Raw genomic sequence first — 16,990 nt, 5'->3', positions numbered from 1 at the left:
CAAGCGTGAATGCAGGGTATGATATGTGGGTATAGATTAGTGTGGTGTTTGTTTTGCTCCAGCGCTGGTACTATCGCCATCAAAGCAAAACCACGCCATACAACAGCATCATAGGAGACTAATTAGGCGTGAATACTGAGCAAGCTCTCAATGGAAATGGAGTTATTCCTTGACTGTTGGACCAATAGTGGTTTTGATTGAACCTAGTCACGTTGACTTCCTGTTTTATTTCTTAATTGAATTGAAACACACCGTCATTAAAAGCAGTAACTAATTAAGTGACTGAAGGTTTTTTTGTCACTGGTGCTTGTTAAAATGGCTGCCTGTGCCTGTTCCCTTTGCATCTGATGCGTTGTTTTTTTAGGCCGTGCACACTGGCCTGTCTGTTTATCATTACAAATGTTTGAAAAAGCATCTTAATGTGTGTGAACTTTGAGAACTTCTGTGGAACATGAATTTGTTTTTTCTCGCCTCGAGTCCCATTTTTGAGTGAATTTCTCCTAATGAGCTGTAACTGCCAGAGGAAGAACAACTTGTTTTAGCGCTTCGTCTGAACAATGCAGGGAAATGGGCCTAAGTTGTGTTCCATTAACAGAGAGAGAGAGAGTTTAAAGGACACAGAGAGCATAGAGAGAGGTATAGTTAGAGATGGACAGAGACAATCCACTGTCCATCGTGTCGTTGTGTTTTTCAGCTGGAGTGGATAATCCTCATAAGATATACTTTCCTTACTTCTCTGCTCATCTCATAGATGAACTGTTAAAGCCAGCACTCTGTAGAACATTGTGTGATGTACAGTACTTGTCTCACAGTGAATTCATTACTGTCAGATTGCGGTTGCAGTCTGTGTTTTCCATCACTTTCCATCACTTGCAATGATGTAAACAAGTACAGTCCATGTATTATTATATTTCATGACAATAAATACAGCTCAAATGTTTTTTCTTATTCCCATGCTATGTTGCCACCGTTGTATTGAAACAGTTAAAGTTCATGCTGTTCAGCAGAATGCCCAGCAGAATAAATATTTTGGCGTTTGCGTAATAAGTGCTAACTCTATTGCTGAATGAAGTGATTCCTTTGATTCAACAGCTCATTCAGCAAAGAACCTGTGATTGTAATTCAAAACAACGTGTTGCAATCAACAACAAACACAAGCAGAGTTTGTGTTTCTGGACAAATAATCCTCTCACAGCAGTGTCTTTGAAGCAGTCCAACACATTGAGATGAGTTGCTTTCTTTACATGGGCAGCTTTTCTCTGGTGTGCTGGAGGTTTCGTGACCGGGACTAGTTGTTGGCAGGAGAAGTTGACCTATGAATGGGTTTGGCTGGTAGGATGGTGTAACCACTATCAGTGGAGCTGGGCTCAGACGGTGGGGTCCATTCACATAATAAGGTCCACTGTTGCTGAATGTATCTGTGTGAATGTGATTCACTTATAATAATGTAAACAACTGCTAAGGACCCCATGCAATGGCACAAATACTTTGTTTTAGATATTTATTGTTTACAATGTCTCAGATATTTTGGAAAGAAATAATTCTCAACTCCAGTCAAAGCACTCACAAAGTATGCAACTCAACTGTGTACTACTTACTCTGTACTTCTACCTCAGAAGAAAATATTGTAGTACATTTACCTGAATGTTAGATTCCTCACAGATTCAGATTTAACTCACAAAATATAACAATTGAAATATGATGTTTTATTATTCATTGAACTGTCCAGCATCTTATTAGAATGTAAAGCTCCACCTTGAACACATTTAAACACACTGTGCTCATAACGTCTCTCCTTCACTCTCAACTTGAAGTAAACATTTGAATGCACTTTCACTGTGAAGTATTAATAGTTTTACTTTAGAAACAAACCTTTACCACTCCACATACCAACATTTCCTCATAAAGAAATCAAAAGCAAAGCAAGGCAGCATTTGTCTGGGCCTCCAAATCACTAGATCTGCCCCTGAAAACAACAGGCAGCTCGATGACTCTACTCACGGTCACAAACATCAGTGAAATACACTAAGCGGAGGTCAGTTCCAAACAGGCTAATCGGTTGCTTGCTTTGAAATAACCACCTTGGTTATGAAGTAGAGCATGGATTTAATGAGTGGAGGTATTTTGAGTTAGTGTGTCAGTCTTTCACTGTTTGAGTTGTAATGTCAGAGTAGCTCTGTTCCTGTAGATCTGCAGGGAAGTGAAGAAAAGTTTGGTTGTGACATTATCCAGCATTCGTTTAGCGTTAAAGTATTATAAACTAGGTAAAATACAGACGAATAAATCTCCACGTTATCTTAACCTGAAGCCTCTTTAGTCGGCTGAACGTGTAAAGGAACACAACGGTGGCTCCGACAGGTCACTCACGCTCTTCTCTTAGTAGCTTGTTGGCCTCAGTCGATTCATTCTCGCTTCACATTCACTGACTCATTCATGAGCTGCTTGGCAACCAGCGGATCAGCACCTTCCAACCATATTGGTACAGTTAGCCATTGTAACCGGACTCTTCTCTCTATTATTACTCATGGCCACATTGTTCACTGCTGTAGCTCCTTCCACGTTGTTATTGAGCTGAAATCAAATGTTCATGTATGTGTTCATCAAGAGGAGATTGTGAACTCCAAACAGCATTTGCTGCCAAATCTAACAAATGGACAACCATCTGCTACGAGGGTCACTTCCTTGACCTTTGTCTACGGGCAAGCATGCAATTCAACATATGAAGAATAAAGTTTGCAATAATAAATGAACGAGTATAAATGTGGCTAAAAATGTTCTCAACAGTTTCAAATCCATGTCTCTATTTTTCCAATATTATTTTTCCAATAATACAAATGACAAATGACACATTTCCTATGACAATGTCATAGGAAATGATTGGGACAGAGAACGCCTGTAAAACAAAGAGTGGGATCCTTTGACACTGGGTCATGTAGCTCTGCCTCAACTCATCAACAGTCACGTGTCTTTCAGAGCTGTTGGAGAGGAGTCGCAGGAAAGAGGAGGAAATGAGGAGCCTTCAGGTTAGCATGTTATATCTTCATCCATCCTTATCTGTTTGTTCATGTGTGGGGCTTTTTTAATATCCAGCTGGCCTTATTTTGCCAAAAAGAGACAGCTGGTACGATTTTTATTTATACCCCACATCTACTTCAAATTCTTCTTTGCTTATTTATTGGGGTTTTTTTGTGCAACTGCTGGGCTCTGAGTCCTCTGAGTCCTGTGATGTGATGCACAGCCGTGGGCCTGACAGACTGCTTGCAGCCTTGCTTGGACAAGTAGCTAATTACTGCAGACACGAGGCCTTGGTGTTTAAAAGCCGCCAGAGGCCTTGTCTCTGTCTCTCAGTACAGCAGCATCTACACTTGGCAGACCACCAACTCACCTAGTCTGGATTGAACTGGCCCCCAGCGCCTCACCGACCCTTTACTCGACATTAAACAGCCAAACTCAAACACACACACACACACTAAAATGTCTGCTAAGCATTTTTGTGTGTGTGTGTGTGTGTTGGATTCCGGGGTCCCATCTGTGGCTGCATGATGGCACCTGCCAGAGCTCGCATGCAATTAATCAGCCCTCTCAGACCCAGCCAAGCTTTTAATGATGAAGAATGAAGAGAGAGAGATGTACAGAGGTAAGACAGAGTGAGGGACGCTGACGAGTTAAAAAAAATCTAAAATTGTTGACGGGTGGGCTGAGGGAAAGAAAGTAGCCTTGTTACAAACCATCAACACATTACAGGCAGAGGGGTAGAGCAGGTGTGTGTTTGAGTGGCAGATAAGAGGCATAGCATCACTTATGCATCATTAGAGAGGGAACATCAGTCAGGAGCTGGATGAGTGGTGAGAGCGGTGTGTGTCTCTGAGTGTGTGTGTGTGTGATGAGAAGCTTGTGTGCTACAGACTCTTCGGAGACCCTGTATTTTCCTTCCTTGTTGGCACACTCTATTTCTCTGCTAATCTACCGTTATGAGCAGTTATCTGGAGTCATTTGGTTAGCTTAAACATTACTTTGGAATTGGTTCTTAAGGTTTCTATGCATATAAAGCAACATTGCTGTGTTTGTGTGTCTTTTCAGGACCGTGTATTGGATCTGGAGATGGTAAGGTTTTATTTCTCGAATCAAAGTGATGAAAACAGCTGTATGTAAATTCAGGTTTAGAAAAGGTGGCGGAATGAGATGCCCTGGAGTTGTTAGAATAGAAGTTGTGCTGATTCTCGGTATGATTCGATGCTGCGGTGTCGGCTCTGTTTATTTAGCAAACCCATAGAGGCTGACCCTGGGTTAGAAATGATTGCTTTAGTCAAGGCTCACAGCTCTGTTAATCATCATAAGTCTTGTTGATGGGGTTAAGAACCGAGCTGTACTGACAATACAGTATTAACATCATCATCCAAGCTGCTGTTGGTCACCACTAATGTCCTTAATCAGCTATTACACGTTACCCCCAAATTACTTAGCACCGCTGAACGGTTATATTGGCCCAAGCTCTTCTTACCCTGTTGAAAAAATAAATAAGTAAAACTGTCCATTCATCACAATTATGTAGCACGCTTGGCCAACCTCCAATTAGCTGTTGTGAGAAAGAAGAGGAAAGAGCTCGGACCACTATCTGCTTCCAGCACAGCGGCAGGATGCATCGGTGGTGGGGATGGACCAGCGAGTCTCACTCGTACATCAGTGCAGCATCAGCGGCCTTGTAACGACCACTTCTTTTGATGCTTAAACGCTCCATCTGAATGGGAAGGCCATTGAAACATGCGGTGGAGGGATGAATAGAATGGAGTGGAGCTGGAGTAGCTACTTCATCTTCATGAAAGATTGAGTGTGTTGTAACAAAGTCCTCAGATAGCTTTTGACATTATGACATCATGTCTGTTTCTATGCAGTTTGAATAGGGAATGTGTCGGCTGCTTCCTGTAGCCACGTGGTTAAGGCCGACGCTACAAGGTCTTCCCCAACATGCCTGATTTGATTGCAGTCGGCAGGCCTTTTTAATCCATCATACCTTTACAGCATAAACCACTTTTCTACCGTTTATCCATATCCTCAGTATTTTACAATCAATCTGCAATTCATCAACACATGGCTAAATACGCTACCTCTGGAAGAGCTTCAGAGGTAGGAGGAGGCAACGTGACACGCAAGCGTTGAATTAAAGGTGCCGTGTGGAGTTATTTTCACACTAAATCGCATTGTTTGTGTCCTTGAGGTTTAATAAATGTGTTAAATTAGTTTCCTTCCTTGTTAAACATTTGCAAAGTGTTTTTTTCATATTTCCAATTGTGCTTTATTTACATACATTTTGTTCACTGCTAATGTTTGCGTATTACAACTACAGTTTCTTGGTGCATTACCATCACAAACTACTGGAGAGTGAGACAACATTGGCACATTCTAGAGAAACATTGCTCCATAGCGTCACTAGTGGATAAGAATGTTGTGGCTCAACATGATACATTTAAGTGCTGTAGATAAACTGAGTGTTTGGAACATACAGAAAAACACAACTTATATTTATGTTATCAATGACTTTGGCTTTTTTTTTGACAATAATGGCATCTTGTCAACATATTGCATTGAGTTCTCCCAACATTGTAGATAGTGTGTTGAAGTGTTTCAGCATACAAAGTCATATATATTTACAAATGCACTTGATCCATACACCGTCTAAATGCAGGTTTGTTGTGCATGTGTGAATGCTTATCATACAGTTTATTTTAAAGGAACAATATATGCTCCTGACATGAATGATACATCAGCTGTGCTCCCTTGTTCTTTGGGTAGTTCATCCCATTATCTCTGCAAATACAAAGGCATCAGTAACGTGTGCAGTTCAAGCCCACGGACAGCTGATCCAGCTGTGCAGCCGTCATCAGTAAGCATTGCTTCAGGTGACCCTCGACTGGGATGGACTTCTCATTCACTTTCATCATTCCCTCAGTCTGAAGTGAGAAGGAGGAGTGAGGAAGAGGAAAAGGGAGAGACGATTAAGCGAATTGTGATGTCGCCCCAGTATTAACCTGTGGATAATTCTCCATTTGCTCTTTTGTTGTTGCTTCATGCTTTCTGCTTGCCCCTTAAATGGTAATTGATGGTGTTTGATGAATACAATTATTACACTAAAACAGTATCTGTGGGCTCAATGCTGTGAGCTACAGTCTCCTGCATATCCTCCTGATTTCAGTCTCCTGGTTTTTTAGAACCTCTCATCCAAAGAATCTCTTGAGATATGTTTTATGGTTTCAGCACAATGCAGATATTGTATTGATTCTCCGTTAAATCTCTTTGCTGTTCGTCATGAGTGTAGTTGTGTGGATTGAAATGGATGCAGTTAAATGACTTAATATGAATGTCAGACAATGCAAACGAATATCGTGATGTAAATGAACTGACTTTATGTTTCCAGAACACCAGAGTAGCCCTGGACCACTTGGACTCAATTCCAGAGAAACAATGTCTGATGGAGAACTTCAAAGATTTGGAGGTGGGTCCAGTTAAAGCCTAGATTACTTTTCTCTGTAATAAAATATGTTGGTTTTTTTCCCTCGAATCACCAACCTTGGGTGCAGCGAAACTTCAACTTCAGTTGAATTAAAGTCCACATTACCCAGAGAGTCTCTTGCTGACTCTACAAGTCAGTGAACAACAGACACTTCAAAGAATAACTTTAAAACCAAAGGTTCTTCTTTTCGTTTCACTGAAGCGTGATGGTTATATGACAGTTTCCCATTTCTTTACTCAGTCCTTTGCATTGTTATTGAACACGGCAAGGTCTTTTGAGTTGCGGGTTGGGTAGTGGAGGGCAGACAAGGCAGTGCTCCATAGTATGGTCTGCTTCTCCACAGTCACAGCTGGTTGGGCCAGCCTTGTAGCCCCATCTGACCAGAGCAGCTGTTGATCGTCCCGTTCTCGTTCTCAGGCGGTTTAGTGTTTACCATTGAGCCCATGGGGCTTCTGGGCCAGGGGGAAGGTTTTCAGTGGGGGGTATTCCCATGACAGTTGGAGGAGGGTCATTCTCAAGCTTTTCCCTCCAGAGTTGGATTCTGGTTTCTTCCCGAGACTTTGTTCGGGGCTGGACATGGCTGAGGAAGCTTCTTCTTGACTTTAGCTGTTGGGCCGGGGGTGACATCCATGGAGGAGATGGTGTTCATCACGAGTAGATTTAGTTTTCTCCACCAAAGATCATACAGTATAACGTAATAGGACTGGAGTAGGTTGCTTACTTGTCAACAAGGTAAACCATCCTGGATTTACAAGTATCTGCAGAACTCTGCAAAGGCTTGACCACCAAGAGTTCAAGGAATGGTTAACGGTGCTCAACACTAAATTCAGAGCATATATTGCTTCCACACAGCTCTCAACATGGCGACCACTGAGCCAGCAGCTAGCAGTGCTGACAGAGCGAACAATGTTTACTGGAGGGGGATATAGAGGGAGATAGATTCATTCTCTGCTCAGGTAGACATTAATCCACTCTATCTTTACCGAGACAATAGGTGTTTGATGCTATATTAATGTTCTGAGTATTGTAGAGGGAACATTGAACCAGCATCAAGGGACTGTAAAGGAGGGTCATGGAGTATATGAGGAAATAAGACTGCAGACATATGAGTGAGCCACATGTAAAGCCTTTGGGTAATGGATGGTAAATGGACTTGCACCTTTCTAGTCTTGACTCAAAGTGCTGACACTACATGTCAACATTCACTCATTCACACACAAACAGTCACATGAAAGGTGTCACCTGCCTATCAGGATCTAAACTGATGCACCCTCACACAACGATGGCACCGCCTCCAGGAGTAATATGAGGCTCGGTATCTGGCCCAAGGACACTAAGACACACGGACTGGATCCAACTTCTGAGATCTGGTGAGGACTCTGGCAGCTGCGTTCTGGACCAGTTTGAGACCTTTTATTGCTGTCTATAGAGAAAGTGAAAGTGCATCACAGTAGTCTATTGTCGGGGTGTGTATTTGGGCTATTTTAAGAAGGTGGAAGAGGGCAGTTTGTGTTGAATACTCAAATGGAAGAGAGGGATCGAATCCAGTGACTTCTGACAAGCACATCTGTAATCCAACGCGCTTGGAGGAATCATGGCTGTTGTAGGACGATGCGTGTGTGTAAGTGATCTGCATAGCAGTGTCACATTGTAATGTGTTTTTTTAACCGCTGAGTGCTGATCCCTGTGGAACCAGGGATCAGCACTCCCTGCTCTAAGGAGTGCATACAAAGATCAGAGTTCACTGCAACTAAAATCTTGGCGTTAGTTACTTTAATCTGTGCAGTTTCAGTAGCGTCATCAAGAAGATAGAGGGGCAGTGAGCTGGCTGGCAACCCCGTTTTCTAACAGTTTGCACGTGAAAGAATGAAGAGACTTCAAAGTAGCACCATGTAGAAAACACTGCTCCAATGAATCAATGCTATTCATTCATTTCAGTCTTCTTCTGCTCAGACTATTGATAAGCTCCGGCTTCTGTCCCTCTGGCCTGGTTAACAGACAGCCGTGTCTGTTGTGCGGGTGGTTATAGTGACACAGCCTCCATTTTGTGCCAACAGGAGTCACAGCAGCAGAGAGCGATGGTAGAGCAGCGCTACACCAAATACAAAGAGATCGTCTGGGACCTACAGCACCAGCTGGACGAGTCCAAACGCAGAATCCAGGAGTACAGAGTAGGACTAACACACACAGATGTGCTTCATAATGCCTTTCAAGAGCCTGTTCTCCCAACAACAACCCACACCTTTTCTATTTCAGTCACTAATTGCCATGCTTTGTTCAAACAGCAGCCGTTTGGATCAGGATAGCCTGACTTTGAGTCATTTATGAGTCTCGCTCGCCCACACCACAGCCGATGTGTGCAAAGCACCTCATCTGCAACTTGTGTGAATAACTGAATAATTCCACATGCTGGTAATGCATCATGGATGGGCAGAGTGGGAAAGCTCAAGCAATGGCACAAATGTACGCTTAAACAACACCTGAACGTTACCCGTCTCTGTTAGCAGCTGCAGTCCTCTTCTGTGCTGTGAAGCAGTCATGGGAGCCATCAAGACATCACTGTTGACAGCTGATTGCCATCAGCCTCCCCCAAACAGCCATACCGTCACTTTTTAAATGGTTTTAATCTGCCAGATTACCCCGTTGGTTTGCCAAATGACTCCTGTGTTGAGTGATAAATGGCGATTACATTAGCGTAATGGCTGCTGCACACCCGGGCTTTGTTTAAGGAAAAGGGATGGATGGAATGTCTTGATCACAGTCAGCAATGCCAACAACAAGCCGCTTCGACGTTGAATGTAAACGTGCGTCTCTGCTTGAACCACGAGTATTCCGACAGGCTCAGTGTTTGTCCTGTCATTAATGATTCATAAACACCGCATAAATGGAATCTGTAATATGTGTCAAACTTGAAGAGACAACAGTGACTTGGCGGGCCTTGCAACAGAATCCCAAAGTATAAAGAGATGTCTGCTCAGGCTGTGTCGCCATGTTTACAGGCAAATAAATGTCTGTAGAAGAAGCTTATCATACACAGGCCCACACTTTTCATAGAGGGACTCTTCCCAAACTGAATATTTTATCATTATGTAGAGCTCTTGGGATGCTAAAGAAAGCATCCAAATCTGGCCCACAACTCTCATCTTAAGCTGCTTTGAGCATTCTACAGAGCTGTTCACATTGATGCTTGTACTATGTGTAGTTTTACGTTGTGAAATGTGCCCACGGCCAAAGGGATGTGGCTTCACCCTCAGTCAGTCTGTCACTAACACGTTGGACCAACAGACAGATCTAATATCTCCATTATTGGATGGATTGTTAATAGATTGTGGCGCAGACACTAATGTTCATTCAGTTTGTTGAATCATTGCATCTTCACATCATGACTTAAATGCTAGCACACAAGTGAAGATGGCAATTGCCAGTATTACTAATTACATAATGAATGCATAATATGGTCATGTGCGGGTAAACAAGACTAAAGTAGACACGCGAGTGTTTGACCCACGTTGGAAAAGGAACCTCTGAGACTTTGTGGAGCAGCCGTGGTGTCTGCACAGTTTGTGCCACTGCATCTCGTAGATGTGGAGATGTTTGATTGTCAGAGGATCACCAAAGTCTTTCGGCATGAACACTTCATGGCAAAGCACCCAATGATTGTTGAGATGGACGAGTACATGATGAGTCTGTTGTCCTGACTTGTTTGTGTCCTCAGACTATACGTGACATCACAGTGCTGCTAGCATGGCTGTAGACCCTCACTGTGTCAGTGACCGTGTCCTCCTGTCTTCCAGGACGAGAAGCTGGACGCCACTTCCAGGAGCCTGAGACTGGCCGCTGCTTCTTCCTCCGTCAGAGAGCCCGGCATGTTCCTGAGCAGCTCGCTGAGATCTGACACACTGTGTGAGCATTTACGCACTGCTGCTACAAACCCTGTGCTGTGACAGCTCGTCTAAGGGCTGCTTTGGTACTCAACCTCTGTGTTGCCAGATCATTTGAAAACGTACAAAAGTATTTGTTTAATGGTTTATCACAAGTCTGCACAATGATGACTAGAATGACAATCCAGGTCACTGCTGCATTCCACAGTACAGTACATCATGATGTAGCTTTGTGATGGACACATGAGGCTGTAGACACTGTGGCCGTCTTACAGCACTCTCACTTCTCTCTTCAGTATTTCAACATGGCACACAGCGCTCAAACTTTCCATCAGTGCTCTGAGAGTGTCTGTATCACTGCCCATGGCTCTCAGCCAAAATCACTTGTAGCTCTTTGCTAAGCTGCTTACAGATGTCTGGTTCAGCGTGAGAGGAGCGTACGTTCTGTGGCTTTGTGTCTGTTTTACCTCCAGGAAGTGTACTGGCCAAAGTAGTTCTATGGCTACTTAACACTGGTGTTAATATACAATTATCACATGTATTCAGGAGTACTCTGGCAGTGACAGGAATCATTGAGGGCCCACGTGGATTGGACTAGATCCATTAACACTCGGAGTGGATACGTACTCCCACATTGTGGGCTGTGACTGGCTGAGAAACGGGGACGGGGATATAACTGGTTCTGTTTTGCCTCTACCACAGCTCCTCACAAACGGCTGACCAGTTCAGACTTGGATGACTCCCCAGTCAACGGGGCCAGACCCCTCACAGATTAGCTCCACTCCAGTGAGCCTTCATCTGTCTCTGATTCTACCTGCTGCTCATGCAGAACAAAGAAACAACCTGACTGTACTAGGAAGCTTTGCACTCAACACTAATCCTCCTCTACCTCAACCGGGCAGTCACTGAAGGTGCTCAAGAGCAGAGGAGTGAGGCAGGCTTCACCTCCACCTTTCTGGACTTTGGACACTATAAAGGAGAAAATACTGTAAAGTGTTTAGATGTTATTTAAGAACCTGAATTGAATGTATTTAATAGATTTGAAAAAATATTCATACCAAAATAGTTTTACGATTTCATTTCTTGCCATAGTTATATTTTAACTGTTAACAGCTGTTTCAAATATTGTTTAGTGTATTATTATTATCATGCCAATGTGTTTGTGCTCAAACGTTTACTCCACTCAAACAACACTGGTGCCTTTCAAAACATGTAGTTTAGTTTTTTACTGACATCATGAAAATGAATATCTGCTTTTACATCTCTTTTAATGTATTCACCGATTTGCATTATGGCTTTATATTTTTTGTTTCATGCAGTATATATTTGTAAAAAAAAGACTCAATAAGCACAAATAGAAGTCTATTTTTTTAATGTGAAGGTATATGCACTGTGAGTGAATCCCCATGCGGCCAAACGTCTGGTTCTATCAGCAGCGCACACTTGATGTCTCCTTCGTTTCAGAGCTAAGTGTTTGCTTTGCCGCAGCTGAGATTCCAGCTTCTCCCACTGGCAGATCTTCTGCTGTTTGCTAAAGTCCTTCATCGGAGGGAACAACCAAAAGCCACATGAGAGAGGAGCTGCGCCACTTCAAAGACGTAAACACATGCAGTACCTGCTGTGTAAACACTTCTCAGTTAAATCGTCTCGTTGGAGCCGTGTGCTCCGAGACTTCGTGCAGTACTTTGGAAAGGTGTGTCGTTAAAATGGCAAATAAAAGTAATTTGATTGTTGATGGCCGGACGAGTTTGTCTTCTGTACAGTGACACTACTCTGTAGCACAAATCTATAAATAGACAGCGTTGTGGTAATGCATGTCAGTGTCATGTGAGGAGGGAGGAGTCCTGATGGCTGACGGATTAAAGCTGCTTGTGAAGCCATGCAAGGTGCTCCCTGCCCATCAGCACAACATTCACACACTGCAGGCACAGCCCGGACACATCGACATGGGCTAGAGACCGCCGATCGAAGGTCAGTCCCTGCTTGGTGAACGGTGACCCCACGCCCCTCTTCTTCACCTCTGTCTGTATGCATTGATGTCCCATTAATGCTCATTACTAACTTTACTTCTTCCCCGGAGTATTTGTGCTTTCTCGCCTCACAGGTTCCCATGACCGCAGTTTCATCTGGACACTGGTTCTTCAACCATCCATGGCCATCGCCAGGGCTCGTGTCTAGTTCTCATCTCGCGTGTTCTCGCTACCCAGCTGGACCACGGTCACCGGCTCGCGGTAAAGAAACACAACGAGGAGGTGGATAAAAACCGGCACATTTTATCAAAAAGAATTGATTGTGTCAAGTTTTGTGGGGCTTTTGAGTTGGCTTTGCGTGGGCATGACGAGACCCTGGCGTGTTCAAGGGACTGGTGGGTTTAGTTGCGTCCCTCGACGGTGTGCTGGAGGAGCACCTGGAGACAGCCAGCGTTTCTAAAGGGACGTCGAAGACTGTACAAAATGAGCTGTTGGACTGCATGCTGTCGGTTGTAAGGGATTACATTCTGGAGGAAGTAAAGAACGCTGATTTTATCGCCATTCAAGCAGACGAGACGACAGACGTTTCCACCCACTGCCAGCTGGTGCTTGTGCTACGCTACATCGATGTTAACGTACAAGAGCGTTTCAATGCTCTGGCTGTGCTCTCCATGGAGAAGGAACTTGTCAGGGACATGCCTGACTTCAATAAGAAGGTCATTGAGAGGTTTGCCACTCAGAAGAGCAAAGTTCCTTTACAAATAACGGTCATAAAAACATGCAGGTTTCCTCACCGCACTGATTGGGTGTTTCTCCAACAAACAAGGTTCATAGGGGCATCTTAAAATATACTTGTTCTATTCGACTATATATGATATTTATATTTTATTATAATATATTCATGATATTTATATTGTATATTCATGATTATATGGTATTTATATATCATATTATACTGAATATTATTATATGATATTTATATGATATATATATATACACTGAATTGTATGAATAAGATGTCCTTATTATATCAGTGTTGGAATAAATGATAACAATGTAACTGCAAAGTACTAATGCGTTTTTGATTCCTTTTTTTTTGTTTTGTTTTGCATTGAATTATACTATTTGCTGAAATTGATTGGATGACCCAACCTGGCTCCGGGAGCGCGAGGCTCATCGTCATCATCACCTGTGAGGACCTGAGCCGTAGATCGCACGGAGCAGACGGCGTGACGACCGGCTGTGCATCAACTGGAGGACCTGTGTGACGAGGCTGTAATAGTGACAGCCTCAGTGTCACGAGTTCATTACTAATTATGAGAATGTCATCAGCCTGCATTAAGGTGCTGACTCTCATGTCAATACAGTCTGGTCTAAACTTCTTTTAATGATCCTCATACATGTCTATCATTTTACTTCATAACCTGCTGCACTTATTCTGGATGAAATCTTCAAAACAAATCAAAGAAGTCTTCTCTGTGCGGCTGCTGCAACAACTGGAACACATGGATACCATTCTATTGTCGGCCTACCATCTTATTATGGGAGAAATGCCACTTTCATTCACTTCCATTTCAATTGCAGTAGTGAAAGGGTAGAATGTTAATGAATGCTAATGGTAAATCATTATGATATTGGACAGAAGGAGTGTGGAAGGAAAGAGCTCCTCTGCTAAGTTGCATCTTAGCATTTAGTTCTAATCAGTGGCGGCTGGTGGAACATGTTCTAGGTAGGGCCATCCTATCAATTTCAGCAAACATCCCAGTATGATTTAATGCAAAAAAATATTAGGATAAAACACGCATTATTACTTGGCAGTTAAATATTTAACATGTATTCCAACACGAAAACAATCAGTAAATAACACTTATATAATATAATATAACATGTTCATTTATTGAGATGCCCCGATGGACCTTGTTATAGGAGGTAAAGATCAGGAGAAGTAAACATGAAGTGTAATTATGAATACTGATGTTAAATTAAGCTATGATGAGTTTTCACTGTTAATTTAACATCTGTAGGAGCCAAATTCAATGTGCTGTTAAATATTCACTTGTATTTACATGTTTAACTGTAATCAATTCTCTTTCTACTTTGAATGTTACAAGGATGTCGTTATAATTTGTTATGGTAAGAAATACATGTAAGTGACAGACAACTGTCACTTTAAGGACACTGACAGTGGTGAGTAATATCTGAGGCAGTATGGAGCCGCAGTTTTCCGACCGTGTTCGGAAATGTGTTATGAAACGTGTTAAATGGAACGATCTACGTGGATTAAGTTGTGGATAACCTGTGGATACGTATGGTATGTCGAAGTAATCGGCGTACTTTTAGGAAGAAAGGAAGTTGATTGACTGACTTGTACGAAGTAGTGAAGCTTCGCATGTAGTCTGCTGTCTGATTGTGAGGTCAGGCTGATCTGATATCAGCTCTTTGGCTGCAGAATCTCCGCCAAAGTTCTCCTCTCAAACGGGTCTTGGAGGAGTGCTCGCGCTGGCGACCCGCCTCTTTTGGGCCAAAACGATCAGGCCCCCCAAGCCGCGCATTCTCAGAGTATCGTGTACACAGACGGAGAGCACGAGCAGAGAGCACACAGACAGAGAGCACGAGCAGAGAGCACACAGACGGAGAGCACGAGCAGAGAGCACACAGACAGAGAGCACGAGCAGAGAGCACACAGACAGAGAGCACACAGACAGAGAGCACACAGACAGAGAGCACGAGCAGAGAGCACACAGACAGAGAGCACACAGGCAGAGAGCACACAGACAGAGAGCACGAGCAGAGAGCACACAGACAGAGAGCACGAGCAGAGAGCACACAGACAGAGAGCACGAGCAGAGAGCACACAGGCAGAGAGCACACAGGCAGAGAGCACACAGACAGAGAGCACACAGACAGAGAGCACACAGACAGAGAGCACACAGGCAGAGAGCACACAGACAGAGAGCACGAGCAGAGAGCACACAGGCAGAGAGCACGAGCAGAGAGCACGAGCAGAGAGCACACAGACAGAGAGCACACAGGCAGAGAGCACACAGGCAGAGAGCACGAGCAGAGAGCACACAGACAGAGAGCACGAGCAGAGAGCACACAGGCAGAGAGCACACAGACAGAGAGCACGAGCAGAGAGCACACAGACAGAGAGCACGAGCAGAGAGCACACAGACAGAGAGCACGAGCAGAGAGCACACAGACAGAGAGCACACAGGCAGAGAGCACACAGACAGAGAGCACACAGGCAGAGAGCACACAGACAGAGAGCACACAGGCAGAGAGCACACAGACAGAGAGCACGAGCAGAGAGCACACAGGCAGAGAGCACGAGCAGAGAGCACACAGACAGAGAGCACGAGCAGAGAGCACACAGACAGAGAGCACGAGCAGAGAGCACACAGACAGAGAGCACACAGACAGAGAGCACGAGCAGAGAGCACGAGCAGAGAGCACACAGACAGAGAGCACGAGCAGAGAGCACACAGGCGGAGAGCACACAGACAGAGAGCACACAGACAGAGAGCACGAGCAGAGAGCACACAGGCGGAGAGCACACAGACAGAGAGCACGAGCAGAGAGCACACAGACAGAGAGCACACAGGCAGAGAGCACGAGCAGAGAGCACACAGACAGAGAGCACGAGCAGAGAGCACACAGGCGGAGAGCACACAGACAGAGCACGAGCAGAGAGCACACAGACAGAGAGCACACAGACAGAGAGCACGAGCAGAGAGCACACAGACAGAGAGCACACAGGCAGAGAGCACACAGACAGAGAGCACGAGCAGAGAGCACACAGACAGAGAGCACGAGCAGGAAAAGCATATATTTTGCGCAGATATCACATTGTACACATATTACTGGGTACATTCCATGGTTCAAAAACACAAATATTGACAATTTGTATAATTTATGATTATTAAAAGTTTTTTTTTTTTTCATGTGGCTCATGGTGGGGCCATGCCCCATGGCCCTCTATTGACCAGCCACCACTGGTTCTGTTGTTAAATGGAGTTTTCCTGATCACTGAATTAAAGCAGGCTGCTCCACAAGTAGAAATGAGTCTTTACTTAACATTTACAGCCATAGCTGCCAAGTACAACCATTGAGTAGCTAACTGAACAACCAACAAAGCTAACGTTAGCTTGCTAATGATGAGGGGTAGCCTATCGACACATCTTACCAGACACTTTTATAAAATACTGTTCAGTTTTGACTCAAACTTTGAAATGACATTTCATAACATAACGTAACGATGGCCTGCCTCGGTCGGCGCTAGCTGCTCTTGGCCTGTCTCGAACGATTCCATCGTGACGCCCTTTCCGGTCATTACGCTGTCATTTTCTTCGGCGATCGCCAACCAAATGTAAATAATATTAATTCATACATATCAAATAATCTATGTGTCAAATTTCATGAATATATATGGACGTTTATATGTCTAAATACTATAGGAAAGTGACTTTGATGAGAGAAAGCAGAAAGAACGCTCGGGCGACGCTGAAACAGCTCGAACGGAAATTAAGGAGCTTTTATTGCATCATTTGGAGTTGTTGAAGCGCGATATCTTATTGTGAAGGACAGAACTACGGTCCCGGATGTGTTGACAGCATTGATGGTCATTTTTG

General features: G+C 43.8%; 1 protein-coding gene across 4 annotated transcripts in view; it reads left to right on the top strand.

Annotated features, from left to right (window-relative positions):
* The window catches only part of cep128 (centrosomal protein 128), a 42,498-nt gene extending 30,444 nt beyond the window's left edge, over nucleotides 1–12,054 (top strand). For 3 of the 4 annotated variants that reach the window (XM_079291405.1, XM_079291406.1, XM_079291404.1), the window contains 6 exons: nucleotides 2,974–3,023; nucleotides 4,081–4,104; nucleotides 6,413–6,490; nucleotides 8,566–8,679; nucleotides 10,303–10,411; nucleotides 11,092–12,054. In XM_079291405.1, the coding sequence (XP_079147531.1) occupies nucleotides 2,974–3,023; nucleotides 4,081–4,104; nucleotides 6,413–6,490; nucleotides 8,566–8,679; nucleotides 10,303–10,411; nucleotides 11,092–11,165 (449 nt within the window). In that variant the 3' untranslated portion in view covers nucleotides 11,166–12,054. The remainder of the gene's footprint in view (nucleotides 1–2,973; nucleotides 3,024–4,080; nucleotides 4,105–6,412; nucleotides 6,491–8,565; nucleotides 8,680–10,302; nucleotides 10,412–11,091) is intronic. The other variant, XM_079291407.1, reaches the window with a different exon arrangement.
* The last annotated feature ends 4,936 nt before the right edge of the window (nucleotides 12,055–16,990 follow it).

The sequence above is a fragment of the Melanostigma gelatinosum genome (genome assembly GCF_949748355.1).
Source record: "Melanostigma gelatinosum genome assembly, chromosome: 19".
Lineage (NCBI taxonomy): Eukaryota > Metazoa > Chordata > Actinopteri > Perciformes > Zoarcidae > Melanostigma > Melanostigma gelatinosum.
The sequence above is the reverse complement of the archived record's forward strand: the minus strand, read 5'-3'. Positions and strand labels throughout refer to the sequence as shown.